This window comes from Dromiciops gliroides, chromosome 3 (assembly GCF_019393635.1).
Source record: "Dromiciops gliroides isolate mDroGli1 chromosome 3, mDroGli1.pri, whole genome shotgun sequence".
NCBI lineage: Eukaryota > Metazoa > Chordata > Mammalia > Microbiotheria > Microbiotheriidae > Dromiciops > Dromiciops gliroides.
The window spans coordinates 653,038,117-653,061,569 of NC_057863.1; the positions used below are offsets into that span (position 1 = coordinate 653,038,117).

The following is a 23,453-nucleotide window of genomic DNA, read 5'->3' on the forward strand; positions in this document are numbered from 1 at the left end:
GGCTTACAATCCACTTGCTATAGTATTTCATTTGATCTCTACAAAAACCTTGTAGAATAGCTACTATTGTTCCATTTAATGGAACAGGAAACTGAGAATGAGAGAAGTTGATTGTCTTCCCTGGGGTCACATGATTTTCTGTGGTATTTTCTCATTTTAAGTTGTCATTTTTATCTATCATATTTTAATAATGCACTATGAAAACATCCCTACCCACCTAGGCTTTTAGGATTCAACTTGTGAATTCATTCTTCTAGCAGTTGGGTCACAACCACCAAAGGAATAAAAAGGTTCCAGACTGGAGGGTGAACTTCTTTCCTAATATTTTGCTAACTTTCACATTCTGGCTACCAAGGGAAAATACAGGAAATAGAAACCAGTCTCAGTGTTTCAACCCACTCACCTCTAGCTCAATTATATCAGAATTCAGCCCCCAAACCAGGTTATCCCAATGTTTCTCAAGTGGAACCCCATTGTCTTCAGTAAGACCCTTTAGAAATTTAACAAATCTCTTTTTTTCCCCTAGGATTTGTCAGAACTGGCCACAGTTCTTCCCAAGACTTGGAGAAAATGATGGTTAGTGACTTGTTGTTGAGCATTATCTTCCTTATTCAGATGGGAGTTGGGATTCTTGGAAATTTCTTTCTCCTTACACTATACAGTTTCACTTTACTCATTGGTCACAGGCTGAGGCCCATAGAGTGCATTTTTGCCCACTTAGCCTTGGCCAACTCAAAAGTGCTTCTCTCCAAGGGAATCCCTCAGACAATTGTCTGTTTAGGCATTAAAAATTTCTTTGATCATGTTGGGTGTAAACTTATCCTTTATCTTCATAGTGTGGCCCGGAGTGTTTCCCTCAGCATTACCTGTCTCTTGAGTGGTTTTCAGGTCATCACCATCAGTCCCAGTAACTTCAGGTGGGCAGAACTCAAAAGCCAAACTCCAAAGTGCGTTGCCCCCACCTGCTTCCTCTGCTGGTCTTTCTACCTGCTGTTAAATTTCACTTTGCTTGGAACTATGCATAACTCAAGGTATAAAACTAATAATACAAAGATGTGGAATCTGGGATATTGTTCAGTTTTAGCTCCTGTATCTTTTAATGCCACACTCTTTGCAATTATCTATTCTATTCCTGATGTTATGTGTGTGGGATTCATGCTCTGGGCCAGTGTCTACTTAGTGTGTCTGTTGCACAAACACCATCAACAAGTCAAACATATTCACAGTTCTCACCTCTCTCCCAGAACTTTCCCTGAAAAAAGAGCCACCCATGCTGTCTTCCTATTAGTGAGTACATATGTCTTCTTTTTTTCCATTAATTCTAGCTTGTCGTTTTACCTCTTTAAAATTGACAAATACCAGCCTTGGCTCCTGGCCACTTCAGACCTCCTAGCAGCATGTTTCCCAACCATCAGCCCTTTTGTGCTGATCTTCTGTGACTCCCAAGTCCTCAAATGTTGGCATGCCCTATGGCGTAGGAGACATTCTTGTCTCCTATGCCACACTGTCCTTAACCATACCCCTTGCCATCATCCTGCCCTAAAACTATGATAAACAAATAGCTTCCAGAAGTGGATGGGAGGGGCAGCTAGGTGGTGCAGTGGATAGAGCACCAGCCCTGGAGTCAGGAGGACCTGAGTTCAAATCAGTCTCAGACACTTGACACTTACTAGCTGTGTGACCCTGGGCAAGTCACTTAACCCCAATTCACTCACCAAAAAAAAAAAAAAAGAAGTGGATGGGAGAGGGGCAAGAACACTGGAATCCAAGCATTATAGGACCTAATGCTAGAAAGGACCTCTGTGATCATGTATCAAGAGTTTGAACTTTCATCTTTTAAAAGAGAGTATTATAGTCCAAACAATCTGTGTCCCATTTTGGTGACACAAATTATGATTGACAGTCACTTATACTCATGTCTCATGAGTTCAAATCCACTTTTCTTTACAGTAGACCAGTGATATCAAGCACAAAGAGCAACGGAGACCATTGAACTATACATAAGAGTCCCTGTTTAATGTAATATTATTGGAGATTTATTGTATATTCATTATTTTTGTTAAATATTTAAATTACATTTTAATCCAGTTCAAGTCATATTCAGAAGTGTCATGGGCCACAATGTGGTCCTCATGGAGTGTGCTTGACACCTCTTCATTAGACCTTACTAGTTCTTGTGTTGTATAAACAACATTTTTCATTTCTTTCTCTTCATCTTAAGTTCTCTAAGTTGAAAAGGTTTCCAAATATTTTGTGAGGAAATAAAGTTTAGAAAATAAGCTGCTGAAATTAGAAATAGGAATGCTTGGGGTCTCATCCTGTCTCTGTCATTTATGAGAACCATAACATTTGAAAAGCCTTGGACTTTCCTGAGTCTGTTTATTTATCTGTAAAACTGTGATAATATTGGTAATGTCTTTGGTGGTTATTTTTTAATCTAAATGGGCTTTATAGAAAAGAAACTTTGAAAAATTGAAAATACTAAGTAAATATTTAATAATAATAATAACTGTAGTTTGCTCTTACATCTTCAATTTCTTTTGGACTCACTCTTTGGTCTCTTAATTTTTTTTTAAATGAGGCAATTGGGGTTAAGTGACTTGCCCAAAGTCACACAGCTAGTAAGTGTTAAATGTCTGAGGCCGGATTTGAACTCAGGTATTCCTGACTCCAGGGCCGGTGCTCTATCCACTGCACCACCTAGCTGCCCCTAGTCTCTTAAAATTTTAATGACATGTCATCAAACTCCTATAACTAGTTCATATAGTAAAAACTAGTTCAAACCTTGTGGTTCTGATCTGTGAGAAAATAATTATTGATTATCAATATATGGGGAACTTCAGATACCCCTTTGTGTTACATGCTATCAGCCAGACTCACTGTACCCCTCAGGACCACACCCAGAGAGTAGTCAGCATCCTGGCACAGTCTGGGTGGGTCCCAATTCTTTGAATTGATTACCAAATATAGAGATATTGTCCTGAATCAAGGGGACCTTCAGTCCTTCTGACCTGATGTAATCCACCTTTAATTAGATGAACCAATTAGATTTGATTGATGTATGATGGCATGCCTCTTATCAAAAAGTGACTTTAAAAAACCTGGACAGGTAGTAATGTGGTCTCTTTGAACCATGAAAAGCTAGGGAGCCCTTTTGTCAATCTCTGTCCAGTAGAGACTGATAAATTGATAATATACTTGGCCAGAACTGGTATCTCTTGTAATTATTTTTACCATAACAGATCTCATTGACAATAAAGCTATAAGGACATCAAATTAGGAATCCATAATTCAATTGAAACTTCAGATAATTTAGGTTTTTACATAACCCATCCCATTAGAATAATTTGCATTTGACATATATTATATCTGTTCTTGTGCTTCCTCTAAATTTTCCACTCCAATTAATTTCAATTATTTTAGGGGGATTAGATGCTATTAAGAACATAATTCTATATATTTAAACATAAATAACAATGTTTGTGGCAGATAGAGGTTTTTCCATCCCTAGATTCAATGTTTATACAAATGAATTTACTTTAAAAAGGGTTGGTTTTATTTATAGCAGCTCTCTTTGTGGTGGCAAAGAATTGGAAATCAAGGGAATACCCATCACTTGGGGAATGGCTGAACAAATTGTGGTATATGAATGTAATGGGATACTGTTGTGCTCTAAGAAATGATAAGCAGGCAGATTTCAGAAAAAACTGGAAAGAATTAAGTGGACTGATGCTGAGTGAAGTGAGCAGAACCAGGAGATTTACCTCTTCTGAGCAATACAACGATTCAAGACAATTCAGAAAAATTCATGATGGCAAATGTTCTCCACATACAGGAAAAAAAACCTGTGGATTCTGAATGCATATTGAACCATATTATTTCTACTTTTGTTTTTGTTTTTTTTTTCCTTTTGAGGTTTTCTTCTCTTTTGTTCTGATTCTTCTTTCACAACATGACTAATGCAGAAATATGTTTAATGTGATTGTACATATATAACCTATATCAGACTGCTTTTTGTCTTGGGGAGGGTGGAGGGAAGGAGAAAAATTTGGAACTAAAAATCTTATGAAAACTAATGTTGAAAACTATCTCTACATGTAACTGGAAAATAATAAAATACTTTTATGATTTAAAAAATGGGGTTGATTTTGCTCCAGTTGTAACAAAAGACCTTCAAGAGGATGTATGAATACACATACAGAAAAAAAGTATATATCAAATGGGTTGTCTGTAGGAAAACATATTTGACTGTTAGCCATATTAAATGAAATAGATATTAGACAATCATTACTCTTCACCAAGATAACAAATTGTACTGAAATTCTATCCCTTAAAATGAAACCAAAGAGCTTTCTGACTTTAACATCACAAATTGAGATTCATATCTTTGTTTCATGAGTATTTTTTTCTTTTATCCAATTATTTGAATAGCATTTTGAAAAAATGAAATCCTTCAGAAACTTAATCTTACATATGACTATGTAACTATTAGCAGGCAAATGACAAGCCAGAGTATTAATTTATTTAGTTGCTTGGGATATGGAATGATGAGCCATTCAGATTGAAAACAGTAAGATCTTACACAATTGTATCGGGTTTTTTGGTTTTTGGCTTTTGGCTTTTTTTTTGCAGGGCAATAGGGTTAAGTGACTTACCCAGGGTCACACAGCTAGTAAGTGTCAAGTGTCTGAGGCCAGATGTGAACTCAGGTCCTCCTGAATCCAGGGTCTGTGCTTTATCCACTGCTCCACCTAGTTGACCCCTGTTTGTTTTTTTAATAGACTTATTTTGGCTTATACATTACTATCATGTTAAACATATTTCCACATTAATTAGAACAAAAGGAAAAATGCAAGAAAGAATAAACAAGAACAATAACAAAAAAGCAACAACAAAAGTTACACAATTGTCTTCTGCTCATTTCTTTTGCTGAACACTTGCCCCGATTATGGGAATTTATTATAAAAGGAAAAATAAGAGACATGATCATATCAGCATCAAAATTGGTCCTTCAAGTCTAAGGCAAAGGGCAAAGAATAATTCCACACATGTATACAAGGATTAAGCATCCTTAACTCTGTTTGAATTCAGGTAAGAGTCACAGTTGGCAACCAATCACACAGTAACAATTCCAACTCACAGAGATACTCAAGATAACCAGGTGGGAAACATGCCTTTTCTATTTTTTCCCCCGCCGGGAAATGAGGGTTAAGTGACTTGCCCAGGGTCACACAGCTAGTAAGTGTCAAGTGTCTGAGGCTAGATTTGAACTCAGGTACTACTAAATCCAGGGCTGGCACTTTATCCACTTTTTCCAATTGCGCCACCTAGCTGCCCCAACATTCCTTTTCAAAAGGAAGTAACACTGAAAAAACTGAATCAAGTGGATCTTAGCTTTTGGCCAAGTGAAAGTTATCCCCTCAATCTTTTCCCCAAATACAAATATCTACACCTTCAATTCAGCATCTCACTTCCTCTCTGTAACTTGTGGCAGATTCAACAGACAACTATAACTGAATTCAAAAATCAAAACAACATCAATTATAGTTACAAGGCATTTTACCTCAAAAGTCAAGGAATGAGCAAGGAGACAGAAATTATCAAAAATAAGAGTGAGGATGACATAGAAGGCAATCTTTTGAAAAATATATGATCAATTGTTCAGGGGTTGGGCTGGGCCTTTTTAATTCATAAGACTGTCTCATCAGGTGAGACAGGGGTGAAAAAGGAGAGAGTGGCAGATAATAACCAAGTAATATGGGATGAGGAAAAGGGTATAAGAAAGAACTCATGGGAAATGGCCTCAATTTTTTACTGTAAAATGTGAAGCAAAATTCTCATCTCAGAGGATATGATAAGATATCACTTTGAAGGTTTAGAGAGGATTAAGAGACTTGTAAGTGCCACTGTGGAGGGTGGTGGGGTAGTGAGTTTACAAAGGAGGTACAGGATGGCTAGTGGCATTGAGAGCCCAGTTGAGTTTTGGTTTTTTGTTGTTGTTTTTTGTCTTTTAATGAGGCAGTTGAGGTTAAGTGACTTGCCCAGGGTCATACAGCTAGTAAGTGTCAAGTGTCTAAGGTCAGATTTGAACCCAGGTCCTCCTGATTCCAGGGCCAGTGCTCTATCCACTGTGCCACCTAGCTGCCCCTCCAGTTGAGGTTTTATAACATAGAATTGTAGTAGACAAGGTCAGAACAATTGCATAATTTTCCCCACCTATATTCAGAATTATGTGTGTAGGTGTAAAGGCAGTAGATGGTAGGAGTCATCTAAGGCTGAGGCTTGGCAGGACACAATGGGCAAAATGATAAGAAGGGTTAGGGACCATGCTAAACCAATTTACCAAAGGGTCAAGATAGGGGGAAAAAAGGAAAAGAAGAGTGGTTAATGCAAGGAAGATGGCTTGAGAAAAAACTGTGGGCTTGATGAATTGGAAGTTACAGACTAGACAGAGAAGGGTTTGATAAGAGAAAGCAGAGGCAGAAGTAGAAAACCAATAAGAGTCTCTTCTCTTTTATCAGATTTTCCATTGCTACAACTTTTTCATCAGATTCAAAGTTTATTACTACTTTTTCAGGTATACCATCATTCCATTCATATTGCTATCATCTTGTGAGTCAGAATAGCAACACTTGGTTGGTAAAACATGAGTCTCTCAGATCAAATCTCCTATGACTACAAATGTGTCATTTCCACACCAGACTCACTGATAATTGCATAAAGTGAAAAGATTCCTTTTAGCTCCTATTATGACATTGGTAGGTATTGTCATTATTATGATGCTCATGCTAAAACCTTAATTAGCAGTACTTGAGATGAATGGCCGAATTGATGATATTTGTCATTAATTCCTGAAACTACAAAGTGATGGATTCTTTGCAAAAGTGTAATTAGTCCTATTTGATAAAGGAGAAATCCTGGGCTTATTGGGGTCTGCTGGGTCAGTCATTGACATACAACTGTCAAAGAGTATACACAGGCCTTTAACCAAAGCATTCTAACATCAGAACTCTTTCCATGGCATCACAAAATGTCTCCCAAAAATGTGACCATGAGTACTTATGAAATGGCCCACAAACAGGGCAGAATGTCCCTTTTTCTTCTACCTGTAATGTAATTAACAGATCTACCTTTTGTCTCTAAGAAGCCAGGAAAGTTTTTCTCCTCTCTGGTCTCATTAGATTATTTTATCATCATCATTATTCCTTAGAAATTTCAGATGGAGAAATTCCCTAAACAATTAAGAATTTCTGATGTTGTTTTGTACCTGGTTAAAAAAAAAAGTTTACTTCTTCAAATGTATCCTGAATTCCCTTGGCGGGCAGTGTCACTTGCCCTGTCTATGACAAGATAATGAAACAGATGAGTTCAGGTAATCATTTCCTTAGGTTTTTCACACATGCTTACATACAAGTACATAACCAGATATATGCCTATGTATATATTTTCTTTGTTGGAATCCTGTCCATCACAGCATCAGAGACCCTCCTACCAATTGTCTTCTCTGTCTAATTCTTAGACTTAAGGGCTTAGCAGCAGATAAGATATTCCAGGAGGGAATAGAAAGGTCTGTTTGAGCCCTAGTCTTTCTGGGGATAGGAAAGGGCCACTCAAACAGTTCTGGAAGAGGTGATAGAATTTGTCTTCAGGATCCTAGTGTAGCTCTCTCTCTGCTGATATCCCCTCTTCAAATACACAGCTTCATCACCTCTCACAGCAATTGTTGCAATGACCCCTGGCTAGGTCATTCTTTCTATCTCTAGTACCCCCTGGATCTCACTCTTTATTTGTCACCATGGCATTTCCCCCACCCTTACTCAGGTCATTAAAATTTCCCGCCTTGGATCGTTGAAATTCTACTCTCATGATTCTTTTCTTCTCTGCAATTTAAGCTGTTATTATATCATTACTTCACTCCCTTGACTGCTTTAAAGAGTCAGAGATCATTACCACCCTCTTATGTGCTGTGCTTCCTCCATAGTAACTGTCTCTATTCCTTTACTGTCTCCTTCCTTTCTCTTTATTTCCTTTGGTACCTCTCTGTGACTTTTGTCTCTCTCTCTCCTATTGCTGCTTTGCTTTTCTCTGCTCTACTATTTCCTCTCTTTGCTGTCAGATTTCATTACCTACTTCTCTTCTCCTTCCTACTCTTAACCATTCTGAAATATTTTTCCTTCTCCTTGCCCTTATCTGCTATGTGACCATTCCTTCTCCCTGTTATATACTTTTCTGAGGTCTCTTTTCTCACTTCTTACTTTGTTGCAGGTGAAATTTCCATTCTTCAAGTAGTCTTTTCTACTCTCCTGTTTCTGCATTCCTTTTGTGATTACCTTCAAGTTTGCCTGTATATGGCTTGCTTATCATAGTTCTTTCTATGTTTTCCTATTTCTTTCTTTTTTGTGGGGCAAAGAGGGTTAAGGGACTTATTCAGGGTCACACAGCTAGTAAGTTTCAAGTGTCTGAGACAGGATTTGCACTCAGGTCCTCTTGAATCCAGGGCCAGTGCTTTATCTACTGCACCACCTAGCTGCATCCTTCCTATTTCTTTTTTTTTTTTTTTTTAGTGAGGCAATTGGGGTTAAGTGACTTGCCCAGGGTCACATAGCTAGTAAGTGTTAAGTGTCTGAGGCCGGATTTGAACTCAGGTACTCCTGACTCCACGGCCGGTGCTCTATCCACTGCACCACCTAGCTGCCCCTTTCCTATTTCTTTTTAACTTGGGCCCTTACTGCCTGGGATTCAATGAGTGCTTAAGAAATGCTGCTTGACAATGAGTGTATCTCCTTTCCCCTAAAGTCAATATTTCCTTCTTGCCAAAGAGGTCTTCCAGGGGCATCACTTCCATATCATCTTTTTATTCAGTGTTTTTAAGGACTCCCCATTTCCTACATGATAGTATCTCAGTATTATGGAATGGAAATCTGAGAAGGGATTGAAAGATCCATCTACTTTTGACCTCTCTTCAGTCTCTGACACTTGATCACTCCTCTCCTCTTTGATACTTTCCCCTCTAGGTTTTCAGGATAACACTCTCTCCTTGCTTTCCTGCTAACTAATTGGTCACTCCTTCTCTGTCTCCTTTGCTATATCCTCCTCCAGATCATATCTTCTAACTGTAGATATCCCTCAAGGACAGCTCCTTGGCACAGTAGATAGAGTACTGGCCCTGGAGTTAGGAAGACCTGAGTTCAAACCTCAGCCTCAGACACTTGACATTAACTAGTTATGTGACCCTGGGCAAGTCACAACGCTGATCGCTTCAAACATCTTGGGCCATTTCCAGTCATCCTGATATGTATCTTGCCTCTGAACCCAGATAACAAAGAATCATAAAATCTTGGTGGTTCTACATCTCGGGAGGGGGGGGGCAGGTATATATATATATATATATGTATATATATATATATGTTTAGAAGTATCATGAAGAATGTGAACCCAGAGTAACCAGTTCAAGTGAAATGGGGCAGGGAATCCTCGCATTAGGGACCTATATAAACTTGGTATGAAACAAGCATAGTGCATGCACAACTTCTTTGGAGTGTGTGGCCTTTCTTGCAAGATCTTATGGGGGGGCAGCTAGGTGGCACAGTGGATAGAGCACTGGCCCTGGAGTCAGGAGTACCTGAGTTCAAATCCGGCCTCAGACACTTAACACTTACTAGCTGTGTGACCCTGGGCAAGTCACTTAACCCCAATTGCCTCACTAAAAAAAAAAAATTTTTAAATAAAAAGTTGATTTGCATTTTAAAAACATTTTTGCTGCAATGTGCACTTTTATATACATCTCATTAAACACTAACTGAGCTTCATGTCCACACTGTGTCCATGGAAATGATCTCCAATTTTCTGCAATTTTCCCCCTATTCTTCCTATGATTAATGTCTTCAATACCCTAGAATTACATTTCCTAACTCAATTATTCAATGATTTACTTTCTTTCACTGTTACTTTCTCAGTTCCTCAAGTCTTTATTTTCAAACCATATTCCAATCAATACTAGGCACTATTTTTTTTTAACTACAGAGTCTCTCCTTTGGAAATTAGCATGTTTTCTTATGCAATTCAAATTCATTACCAAACTTTTACTTCTCACTGATCAAAATGAAAATTTCTAAGTTTATAGACATTTTCATCAATTTGTTACATAAAACTATTTCAACTTAATTTCTTTTTAAGAGTTTGCAAATGTGTAAGAAACAAGTAAACTGAGGCAGGACCCTCAGTCTGTTGCAAAGAAAGAAGGCCTTTATAAGATCTTTTTGGTGAGGCAATTGGGGTTAAGTGGGTTGCCTAGGGTCACATAGCCAGTAAGTGTTAAGTGTCTGAGGTCAGATTTGAACTCAGGTCCTCCTGACTCCAGAGCCAGTGCTCTATCCACTATGCCACCTAGCTGCCCCTCCCCATAAGATCTTGCAAGAAAGGCCACACACTCCAAAGAAGTTGTGCATGCACTATGCTTGTTTCACACCAAGTTTATATAGGTCCCTAACGTGAGGATTCCCTGCCCCATTTCACTTGAACTGGTTACTCTGGGTTCACATTCTTCATGATACTTCTAAACATGTATATACCTGCCCCCCACTCCCGAGATGTAGAACCACCAAGATTTTATGATTCTTTGTTATATAACTTTTTTAATTAAAATTTCTTAGTGGGGCAATGAGGGTTGAGTGATTTGCCCAGGGTCACACAACTGGTAAGTGTCAAGTGTCTGAGGCCAGATTTGAACTCAGGTCCTCCTGAATCCAGGGCCAGTTCTTTATCCACTGTGCTACCTAGCTGCCCCAACTTTAACTCAGGAATAGAAATTTAGGAAAGGAGATAAGCCCTGGGGTTTGAATAATGTGTATAATCTACTGTTATCTGAGGGGAAGCATTCCATTTAATAAGGAAAAAACCCTGCACTTACTAAGGTTAACTAGCTTGTTCATTATCACACAGTAGAGTAAACATAGACTTTTAACCAAGGACTGCCAAATTTAGTTTTCTTTCTTGGACATCACAACATGTCTCCCAGAAATGTGACTCTGGTTACTAATGGAGCAGGCTAAATACAAGGCAGAAAATTACCTTTTCCTTCTGCCTAAAATATGTTAATAAGATTAGCATCTATCTGTCCCTAGGAACCCAGGAAAATTCTCTCCTCTTTGCTCTCAATAAATGATTTTATTATTGTCATTACTTCTTAATAATTTCAGATGGAGAAATTCCCCTAGCATTAGAAATCCCTGAAAGTTATATGCTTCAGGTTAAAAAGTTTACTTCTTTAGATACATTATGTATCCCCATGACAAGCAGTGTCATTTGTCCTGGCCATGACAAGATAATCCCTGCTCTGGGAGCAGATTAGTTTAGACAATCCAGTCCTTATAAATTGCACCTGCCACACATGCTTACATACACATATCTAGACCTAGAACTAGGAATATATCCTCCTTATTGGAGACCTATACTTTAACACAGCAGTGGAGACAAGTCTGGTGAGTGTCTTTTTTAGGACTACGTAAAACTTGTCTATTTCTTAGACTTAAGGGCTTAGAAACAGAGAACCCCTTCCAGGAGCTGATTGGGGAGATAGAGCTTTGTTTGAGCTCTTAACTTTCAGGGAACAGGAAAAAAACCTCAAATCACTCTGGAACAAGTGCAAGAATGGTTCTTCTACATCCTAGTACAGCTCTCTCTATGCTGAAATCTCTGCTAATCAAGACGCCATTGTTTCTCATGTCAATTAATGCAATAACCTTTAGCTTTTCTTCCTGTCTCCAGCATCCCTTGGAACTCTTTTCAACTGGTGCATTTCCCCCATTGCCACTCTCATCATATGCCACCTCTGATCGTTGACTTTCTACTCTCATGGCTCTACTCTTTTCTGCAATTTAAGGTATTCTCTTGTCAATCTTTCTCCTAACTGTTTTAGGGAGTTTGAAGTTATTGTCAGTCTGTTCCCTGCTGTACTTAGTCTCTTATATTTCTTATCCCTCTGATGTCTCTTGCCTCTCTCTTCTTTCTTTCCAATTGAGTCCCCTATGATATCCATCTCTCTTAGTGCTGCTCTGCTTTAATTGATGCTCTACCTTTTTCCCTATGCTGCTCTCAGGACTCTTCGTTTCTCCTTTTCTTTTTCCTATTCTTAATATCTCTGAAAGAGTCTTCTTTCCCTTCTCTCTTACCTGTTATGAAACTGTTCCTATATCATCATCTTTCTGATCAAAATATTTAAAGGCATTCCATTGCCTGTCTTTTGAGATTATGGGATGGAGAGGTGAGAGGGGATTTAGCAATCAAAATATTCTTAATCCCTTCTTTCCAAATTCCTTACCCTCACTCAAATAAGATCATTCAAAAATATCCATCATTCACCCTCATCCTCCATTTCCTGACTCCTATCTCACTGCTGCTTCCAACTTCTTCATGCCAGTTAAATTATAATGATCTGAATGCCCTAATTTGACTTCTTTCTAAACTTCACAGTGTGTCAGAGGACCCATGAATGGAACTAGATTAAATGTCCCAAGAAAATTTAAAATTCAATCTCTCCAATTTATGTGATCTTCAGGAAATTCTCCTACACCTCTGAGGTTTATTTTTCCCCTTTATAAATGGAAGGAGTTTTACTTGGTGATCCCTTCTCTCTGTTCTAGTATCAAATATATAATTTTATTTTAGATACTTATATTTTCTTTCAATATTGACCAATTTTATTTATCATTTCTATCCCAGTTTCATGCTCCCTTTGGTACATGAAGTTTTCCCTTACCTTTTTTTTTTCATTTTTTTTATTCCCTCACCTTTAGAATTGAAAGTGATCTCTCCCTCCTCTGAAACTTTATTATTTTATGGGAATCATTACATACAGTCACAAATTTTGAGGAGATCTCCCTGCATTCCTTAATTTTTCACAAAATGAAAAACTTCTATTCACTCTTCCCAAATATGTGATCCTAATTCTAAACCTCTCATACTTTCCTTGAAATGCTCCAGTGATTGGCAGCTTTCTAATGTTTGAATCATTTCATTGTTTCTTTGGACAACTCCAGTTTTTAGCAAGTTTTCACCGCTTTTGACCAGAAAGCTTTCTTCAGTAATAGACTGGGATGTGTCATGCTGATCTTATTTGGGTCATGAACTTCTTTGGCAGTGTAAAAAAAATCTGTCTTCCATACAATAGTGTTATTAAATGATGACAATGGAATACAATGCATTGCATAATAAATCAATTATTTTGATATACATTTGTGGGCATTAAATAAAATAGATTTCAGACTCTAGATTGAGAACTTGTTTTATGCCTTAGTACAACTCCTTCATTTTACAATAGAGGAGAAAATAAAAACCTGAGACTCAGCAGTGAATTATGTTGTTCAGTATCACAGGAAATGATAAAATCAGTGGTAGAACTTAAATTTTATGACTACCAAGACTTTGTTCTTTCCATAAAACCACTCCTAGTTCTGCCCATTAAAGCAGTATTCCTGGGGCAGCTAGGTGGTACAGTGGATAAAGCACTGGCCCTGGATTCAGGAGGACCTGAGTTCAAATCCACCCTCAGACACTTAACACTTACTAGCTGTGTGACCCTGGGCAAGTCACTTAACCCCCATTGCCCCACAAAAACAAACAAAAAACAGTATTCCTAGTTCTGCCTATTAATGGCAAACAGAACAATGTAATGTTACATATCTTTGAAAATCTTTTAATGATATGACTATAATCATGCTCCTTTTAAATTGACTTTTTGAGATTAAATATATCTAGATTCACTAACCAGGGTTTTTTCATTATATTATTTTCAGTCTCCTCACAATAATGATTGGCCTCCTCTGGATGCCTTCTAGCTTATCAATTTCATTTTCCACGGTATACCCAGAAAATAATAGCATGCACTATCTACATATGGCATAGCTGATGGGGTAGTATTCTGTACAGTGGGTCTTTGCCAGTTCAGGCAAATACCACATTAATGTTTGGATGCTATGTTATAAATTTGAACTACATTGGCCTTGAAGTACAAAAAAACAACAACAAAAAAAACATGTTGGGTCTTTTTTAAACAAAATTAATTTTTATTTCCTAGTCATTTACCTTTCATCATGTCATTATTCCATTAATACTTGTGTTATAAATAGATTTGAATTATTCTAGGATTTCATAAAATCAGGATGATGCTAACTTCAAACAAGAAGATTTGAAGCAACTCATAATTTATAGAGTAAAGGAGACCTGAGTTCAAATCTGGCCACAGATACTTACTGAGTGTGAACTTGGGCAAGTCATTTAATCTCTGCTTGCCTGACCATCTGTAAAATGGGGATAATAACACCGTGAATGTCTCAGGGATATTATTAGGACCAAATGTGGTAATAAATGTAAAGCATTTATCACAGTGTCTTGCACATAATACGCACTATAGGTGATTAATAACTATTACTACTATTCCTACTCCTACTCCTACTACTCCTATTCCTACTACTACTACTACTACTACTACTACTACTACTACTACTACTACTACTACTACTACTACTACCACTACCACTACTACTACCACTACTACCACTACTACTACTATTACATTTGGACTTAAACTCTTCCTTCACTGTATATCCTCAATGAAAGCTACAAGGAAGATCAGTACACATGTTTTCATGTTTTGTATTGTTTCATATTAATAATCATAGGTTATCAAAGAAGACTAAGTATTTAAAACTTTCCATAAATGTTGTATAATTTGGACATGTATATGACAAGCAACTTAGAGATGATAGATAACACGGCAGTGTTTGGCTCTTTATAATCAAAAGCTTTTTCTCTCGTTAATAGAATGGAATGTTTTATTCTCTATTTCAGTCAACTGTATCATATTAACAATGTTTTCTAATAAGAAATGTTCCTTGCAAAAGTCTATATGCACCTTTCAGTATCAGCATCAAGGATTTCCTCAGTATATGTGGAGATTAGTCTTAAACTCATTTCACTTAGGAAAGTAGAGATATGGATTAATAAAGATTGATGTTTTCTACATTATTATTTTTATATTAACAAAGCCTAAAATTTTTAAAATATATTTTATATTTCTTATTTCTTCATATGCTTTAAAAATTGATCTCATAATACCCTTAAAATTGTTTTAGCCTTAGTACTGACCTCCTTTGTAAACAGTTACAGAATTAAAGAAGCATGGAGTTTGAGGACTGAAAGAGACTCTAGTAGCTATACAGTTAGAGCCATACCCAAGGATTAGGGATAAAAAGAAAGGTAATAAGCCCTTACTCTTAAGGGAGAGACCATAAAAACAACCATGTACAAACATGATATGGACAAAGTAAGTTGGATATAATTTTTTAGGGGGGCTGGGCAGTGAGGGTTAAGTGACTTGCCCAGGGTCACACAGCTAATAAGTGTCAAGTGTCTGAGGTAAGATTTGAACTCAGGTCCTCCTGAATCCAGAGTTGGTGCTTTATCCACTGCACCACTTAGCTGCCCCCCAATTGGAAATAATCTTAAAAGGATGGAACTAGCAGTAAGAAATTAAGAAAGTATCATTTGAGAGGATGCAGTTTTATGTGGTACCTGAAGAATTCAGGGAAATTAGGAGATGGAGAGTTTGAAGGAGAGGATATTAAGTATAAGGGAGAGTCAGTGAACAAGCAGTTGAATCAGAAAATGGAGGCTCTACTTAAAAGAATAACAAAGAGGCCACTCTCCCTAGATTGTATAGTCATGCATAGGATGGAGATATAAGAAGACTGGAAAGGCAAGAAGGAGGTAAATATGAAGAGATTTGAAAGCAAAAAAGAGGGATTGCTATTTTATTAGCTTTTGCTCAATTAACAAGTAGATATCAATTCTTCTAACCTACTAATTTCTAAGGATACTTCCTACAGACTGTAGGCAAAAACCTATGGAACCATCACTAAAAAAATGACTTCTTAATTCCAGAAACTGGGGCATGGATATGGGCAGTGAAGTCAATGCTACCAGACCAGAGAACAAGCTTTAGAGCACCAGGCTGGCATAACAACCAACGAAAGGCTGTCAGAAATCTGAGAATGCAGAGTCAACAACTCCAGTGGTGGAAGAGGGGAAGAAAGACACAGCACCAGATTCAATGCTAAACACACTTCTGGGCAGGTCTTTCCCTGAAGACAATGTAATTAATTCCATAGGCTCTGGGAACTTCTCTTTATCCCAGGAGTGGACTAAGAAGGCATCTAGGAAGTGAAGGAAGAAGTGGCATTCTAGGAGCCATGAAGAAGTTGACTCTGATTCTGGAGATGATAAAACAAAATGGCTTCATGTGGTCCAGTGAAGTATCAGGCCCAAGCCCAAAGGCAAATGAGGAAGACTGGAGACAAAGGCTGACCTCATGCATTCCCTGTACTGCAGTGGACTTCTGGGTAGGAAAGCAGAAGAAGAGTTACAGGGACAGATGTTCCTATTTCCTGGGAGTTCTGCCGATGGCTTAAAATTTACTGATAGTATATAAGTAATTTATATAATGAATTGCCTGACAATTATGAAAACTAGCTAAGTCAATTCTTTCCATTTCTAGTCTACCCTCTGGTTTGAGGATGTCTGGGCAGTTTTCTTTAACAATCTCTTGAACCATGATATCTGTCCTCTTTCTTTAATCATGGCTGCCAGGGAATCCAATATTTCTTAAGTTATCTCTTCTTGATCTATTTTCCAGATTAGTTGGGGGTTTTTTTTCTATGAAAGAGTTCACCCTTTCCTCCATTTTTTCATTCTTTTGAATTTATTTTACTGTTTGTTTGAGACCCATTCATATTGTTCTTGAAAGCTTTGGATGTAAGAGCTTTAATTTTGTTATCTTCTTGTGAGGGTGTATTTTGATCTTCCTTGTCACCAGAGAAACTTTCTGTGGTCCACATCTTTTCTCTGTCTGATCATTTTGCTATCCTGTGTCTAGACTTTTTACTCCTTCTTAAAGTGGGGCCCTACCTCCAGGATGCACTGTCCCAAGCTTCAGAGAGTCCCAGATGGGTCAATTTAAGGAGAGGCAGGTTCTTCACTTCCCTGGCCTGTGCTCTGGTCAGTAAATAGCCCCAGGCTTGCTTTCTCTTTAACCCTCTCTAACAATGATTTTTTTGCAGGGCAATGAGGTTTAAGTGACTTGCCCAGGGTCACACAGCTAGTAGGTGTCAAGTGTCTGAGGTCGAATTTGAACTCAGGTCCTCCTGAATCCAGGGCCGGTGCCTTATCCACTGAGCCGCATTGCTGCTCCCATCCATCACTGATTTATTTTTTTGGTGAGGCAATTGGGGTTAAGTGACTTGCTCAGGGTCACACAGCTAGTAAGTATTGTCTGATGCCAGATTTGAACTCAGGTCCTCCTGACTCGGTGCTCTATCCACTGCACCACCTAGCTGCCCCTATCACTGATTTTTAAAATAAATTTTAGTACTTCCAGGATATCTTGTTGGGTTTGTGTTCAATTGATATTTTTGAGGCTTTGCTTGTAGCTATTTTGACTTCTTGTCTTCTGAGTTTGTATCTTGATCTTCTCTGTCACCATAGTATCTTTTTGTAATCAGGTTCTTTTTCTATTGTTTGTTCTTTTTCCACCCCATTTCTTAGTTATGTAACCTAATGTTAATAGAAAGGAGGAACACTGTCTCAAGTTTCATATTTTTTTCACACTGCTGTTTTCAAAGCTAATTCTTGGAATTTGGAAGTTTCAGTGCTTCTAATATGATGTGATCTGGGGATAGGTGTAGTTACTGCTCTCCTGGTCTTCAATCTGGTATTTATACACAAAGGGAACCTGATTCCTTGGGATTATAGTTGATATGGCTCCTCAGGCTCCCTGATACCTCTGGACTGAAAGTTATCCTGCTGCTTAAGAGTTTCCACTTCTTCTTGACTAAAAGTGTTCCTCTTTGCCCTTGACCTGTGACCCAGAAGTGAGTACAGGCAATGGAGTTTCCAAACAGTGTCTGGTCCTATGTTCAGTGTTAGTGTAGGAGTCCCTTAAATCCCTTTCTCACCATTTGATAGGTTTCCTTACTACCTCTATCTTTGGAGCTCCTAAAGCTGCTGTAGCATCTGTTGCTACCACCTAATCCCACCACTGGTGTTTCATCCATGTGGGCTGAAGACTAGCTTCCAGCCCATATCACAGATCTCTTTTTCTGAACTCCTAAGTTGCCTTGGGCTGCAAAATGCCTCACTATGACTTTTCATTGGTTCTGTTACTCTGGAATTCAATTTGAGACATTATCTTAAAGTTGTTTGAAAGGGAAGATTGGGAGGGCTAAACTAAGCATTTCTTTGCCATCTTGGCTCTACCCCTGTAAGTATAAATCTTACTTTAAGAAAGACAAAAAGTGGGGTGGCTAGGTGGTGCAGTGGATAAAGCACTGGCCCTGGATTCAGGAGTACCTGAGTTCAAATCCGGCCTCAGACACTTGACACTTACTAGCTGTGTGACCTTGGGCAAGTCACTTAACCCCCATCGCCCTGCAAAAAACAAAAAACAAAAAACAAAAAAAAAAAGATTAGATCATTTCCACTTGAGGACTAGGATATATATATGGTTGGCTACGAAATTTCTCCTACTGTGGAAAGAATAGACTTCAAGAACTAATAGCTGTAACTTTATTAGTAGCCTTTTTAACTTCTTTGGTGCCATTTAAAATATTGAAAAAAGGCCAAGAAAAGTTGAAGGTTATATATTTTCTATTTTATCATAGAAATTACAAAAAACAAGCCTGAAAAAGGTTGAGGATACTATTGAACAACAATGCCTATCAATATAAATACCTAAATATAATCTTTGGCTATGTTGAATAATTGTGTTTCAATTCTAAAGTTGGATTGAGACTTTCATTTATAAAATTGCTTTACTAACTATAAAGAAATGTTTTAATCATTTTTCCTGTTTAAGATAGATAGTGCAGTGGTTAATGTTGGGCCTGGAATTAAGAAAATTCATCTTCATTAGTTCAAATCAGGCCTTGGACACTTATTAGCTGTACAACCCTGGGTAAGTCACTTAACCCTGTTTTCCTTAACTCCTCATATGTAAAATAAGCTAGAATAGGAAATTGAAAAACACTTCACTACCTTTGCCAAGAAAAACCCAAATGGGATCATAAAGAGTTGAAAATAACTGAAACAAGTAATGAATAACTGTAACAAATGGTAATATGAAGTGATGGAAAGAGTTATTTTACAAATTAAGTCCTATGGGATCCTTTTAAAGATTCCTCCTCTAGTTCATACACATCACTGTCTATATAATGTGCAGAGTTGTGGAAAGGTAGAAAGAAACTCAAACTTTCCTATGAGTTATGATGACAGTTATCTATTTTGGGGTGGGTTTTTTTGGTGGTGGTGGTTGTTTTTGGCTTGGGGTTTTTGTTTGTTTATTTGTTTGCTACAATTAACTCCAGATGGTTTGTACTGGCTTTCGCCACATAAACTAATTACTGAAGATCAATGTGATTAGATTTTGTGAGTCCTCACTAAATTATACTAAGTCTTATTCCTAGGAATTTGGAATTAGAAATCCCCCACATGTGGAAAGGGTGGAGAATAAGCATTTATGTAGTACCTACTATGTGCCAGGCACTGTGATAAGCAAAATTGAAAGTATTATCTTATTTAGCCTCACAATTCTGTGCAGTAGGTGCTATTATTATCCCCAGTTTCACAATTGAAGGAACTGAGGCAAATAGAGTTTAAGTGACTTGGTTAGGGTCACATACCTAGTATCTGAAGTAAGATTTTAACCTAGATCTTCCTGACTTCAGGTCCTACACTCCATCAGCTGTGCTATCAGCTGCCCAGTGGCATTGGAACCTGAAAAGTGAATCTATAAAAGAAGGGCCACTTTTAATGTACCCTAGAAACAAAAAGGCATGATTCATCCCAGTATAAATGTGCCCAACTAGACAGTTTATGGATAGTAGTCTAAACAGGCACATTTAATACAAAATTTCCCAGGAAAAAATGTTTCCCAGAAGCAAATGACTACATGAAATAGGCATCTAACCCAAAGACAACAGAACAAGAAACTTCTTGTCTAAATAGGACATTAAGATCCTTTTCCTTCTCCTGATGAAAATGATATTGTCCATTATCCCTTAGAATGTCCTAACCTTTTTAGTGAGTTAAATCCTCAATGTCAGATTTGAGACAAAAACTGGAATTATAAAGCCAAGTTCTTCATATTGCAGTTCCTTGTAAAACTGCTATTTATACTGATAGTCTGTGGCTAACAACACCCTAGGTACCACAAAGAAGCTACTTTAGAAGTCCAGGTCTCCACCTAAAGTGTGGATAATTTTGCTAAATAATTACTATTGTTCAAAACAATAATTCCAGAAACTATTTAGGAAAAGAATTAATCTTGCAAATTATTATTATTCTTATCTTGCACAAAGGTTCTATTTATGAAGATTTGTGAAAGTCCTCCATTGGCAGCATATGGACTTTAGGTATCTTTGGGAATCAAAAATTGTAAAGAGGAAAAGAAAAACTATTATTCTTGAATCTTACAATTATGTGATGTAGCATAAGATTAAGTAGAGAAAAAAGGAGGGAATTGTTTAAGAGTTAAAATTATCAACTCCATTTTGCATGAATTCACCATTTACCCCAGCACATATTAAATTCTCTGTTAAAAACACAGGACAGGTGTAATAAGAGTTAAATTGTGGTAATTCTTTTTCCTACTCTTATAATTGTTCCTGGGGCAGCTGTGATGTACAGTGGATAGAGTATTGGGCATTTAGTCAGGAATATGTGAACTCAAATCTAGCCTCAGAGACTTACTAGCTGTGTCACCCTGGGCAAATCATTTAATTCCTATTTGCCTCAGTTTCTCATATGTAAAATGGAGACACACTGGAGAAGGAAATGGTGAAGAAAACCTCATGGACAAGTCCATGACAGCACAAAGAGGAGAGCACAACTGAACAACAACATCTTTTTGAATTCTTTCAATGCTTCTTTTTTTATCTCATGTTGCAAGTGATAGCTAGTTGGTACAGTGGATAGAGACCTGAGCCTAGAGTCAAAAGGAACTAAGTTCAAATCTAGTCTCAGACACTGACTTGTAACCCTGGGCAAGTCACTAGTACTCCATTTGCCTGTTTCCTGACCTGTAAAATAAAGATAATAGAACCTACCTTGAAAGGTTGCTTTGTGGATCAAATCAGATAATAATTATAAGGTGCTTAGCACAGGGTCTGCTACATAATAAATGTTATACAAGTTTTAGTTATTATGATGTTCATCTAATACGCCTAGTCCTATTGTAACAAGCACATATTTCTTTATAACAAGCATTAACTTTTTTTCTTGTCTTGCGAAATATTTTATATAAATGTATGTGAAATATACTTATATAATGTATATATTACATTATATATAGTATATTGAAATACCCACATTATAATATAGTATATATAAAATCTCTAGCTATTTTGTAACAAATAGATATTTCTTTTAAATAAGATATTATTTTACATGTCTATATGAAAATTTACATGAAATTCTAAATTGGTGTTTGTAAGGTTTTTGTTGTATTACATTAATACATGACAAATATATTCATATCAGGGAACTTTTTGTTTTTAAAAATCATTTTGGAAGTTGAAAATTTGTTACACCTGAACTATTTTCAACTGATGGTCTAAAACATATCTATCCATCTGTAGTCCAATGTTTTCCCCTCCCATAGACTATCCATTAATTCAATTTTATGGTTTTTAACCTAAATTTGCTCATCATGTCATCATCATCATCACTAGAGATCTTTTCTCATTCTTTAAGGTTTGCCAAAGAGTTGTCTGATCCATGTGAATCAATAACCTCCTGAAGTAAGTCCTATTGTAATCTTTATTTGGTGGGAGAAGAGATCTTGGCTGAGAGAATCCAATTGTCTCATCACGTGTCACATAGCTGGTAAGTGTTGAACATAGTATGTTAGTTATCTTCTGACTTCAAGACCAACAATCAATCAACTTGCCAAAAGATCATTAATCCTTCACTGTTTGAAAAGGAATATTTAGAGACTTTGTTTAACATCATAACAATATTTTACCTCTGTTATCACCCTGTAAATTCTTGGCTACATCAATTTTCAAGTTGCCATTTAATTTTTTTAGATTAATAATATTTAAAAAGCACATTATGAAAAATTTCTTACCCAAAGGTAGATTTGATATTGAACTTGTGAATTTCATCTTGTGAAAGAAACATAAAAGACCAAAAGGAAAAACCTTCCAAAGGAAAGTTGAACTTCTGAGATCACACTTCCTCATATTTATTTAACTTTCCCTTTCCAACTACCAATCACATATCCAGGAAAATCAAACAAGGTTCAATGTTAACCACAACTCAGTAATATCAGAATTCTATCACACAAATTACTTCTCATGTTTCTGAAAGAGAGTTCCATTCTCTACAAGTGACACCTTGTATCAATTTAATAAATCTCTTATTTTTCTATAGGCTCTTATGGAATTAACCACCACTGTTCTCCCCAAGATAATGAAAAAATGAGACTAAATGATTTGTTGTTGGCCATTGTCTTCCTTGCCCAGATTGTAATTGGCCTTCTAGGGAATCTCTTCCTATTGGGTCTTTATATCTTGACTTTCTTCACTGGTCACAAACTACGACCTATATATTCCATTTCTGTCAACTTGGCCTTGGCCAACTTCAAAGTGCTTCTATACAAGGGTCTCCCTCAGACAATGTTCTATTTAGGCTTGAAAAATTTCCTGGATCCTGTTGGGTGTAAACTGATCCTCTACCTTCACAATGTGTCTCGGAGTGTATCCCTCAGCATGACCTGCCTCCTGAGTGGTTTTCAAGCCATCATCGTCAGTCCCAGTAACTCCAGGTGGTCAAAGCTCAAACCCCAAGCTCCAAAGTACATTGTCCCTTCTTGCCTCTTCTGCTGGTGCTTCTACCTACTGATAAATTTCACTTTACTTGGTGCCATGCATAACTCAAGGTTCACGAGTAACAACACAAGATGGTGGCATCTGGGATATTGTTCAATTTCAGGTCCTACCTCATTTACTGCCTCAGTGTATGTAATAATCTTTTCAATTCCTGATGTCATGTGTATGATATTCATGATATGGGCCAGTTCCTACCTGATTTTTCTTCTTCATAGACACCATCAGCAAGTTCAACATATTCACAGTCTCCATCTTCCTCCCAGAACCTTCCCTGAGATAAGAGCCACCCTTGCAATCCTTTTACTGGTGTGCACATATAACTCTTTCTATTCTATCAGTTCCATCTTATCATTTTGTACCTTTCAATTTGGTGAATATTACCCCTTTCTCATGCACATAGAACAATTCATAGCTTCATGTTTCCCAACTATCAGTCCCTTTCTCCTGATGTCCTATGATTCCCAAATCCACAGATACTGTCATTATGTATGGTGCAAGAAATATTCTCAATGA

The 23,453-nt window shown here is 37.3% G+C and overlaps 2 protein-coding genes across 2 annotated transcripts; both read left to right on the top strand.

Annotated features, from left to right (window-relative positions):
* The first annotated feature begins 570 nt into the window (after positions 1-570).
* On the top strand, positions 571-1,551 carry LOC122748314 (vomeronasal type-1 receptor 4-like). The gene has a single exon (XM_043993975.1). It carries the CDS (start codon positions 571-573, stop codon positions 1,549-1,551), a length of 981 nt encoding a protein of 326 aa, XP_043849910.1.
* Positions 1,552-22,529: 20,978 nt separating this feature from the next.
* Positions 22,530-23,453, top strand: LOC122745395 (vomeronasal type-1 receptor 4-like). Its single transcript, XM_043990652.1, has one exon. It carries the CDS (start codon positions 22,530-22,532, stop codon positions 23,451-23,453), a length of 924 nt encoding a protein of 307 aa, XP_043846587.1.

Coding starts and splice junctions, on each gene's coding strand:
- LOC122748314 (XM_043993975.1), top strand. CDS start 571: ATGATGGTTAGTGACTTGTTGTTGAGCATTATCTTCCTTATTCAGATG.
- LOC122745395 (XM_043990652.1), top strand. CDS start 22,530: ATGAGACTAAATGATTTGTTGTTGGCCATTGTCTTCCTTGCCCAGATT.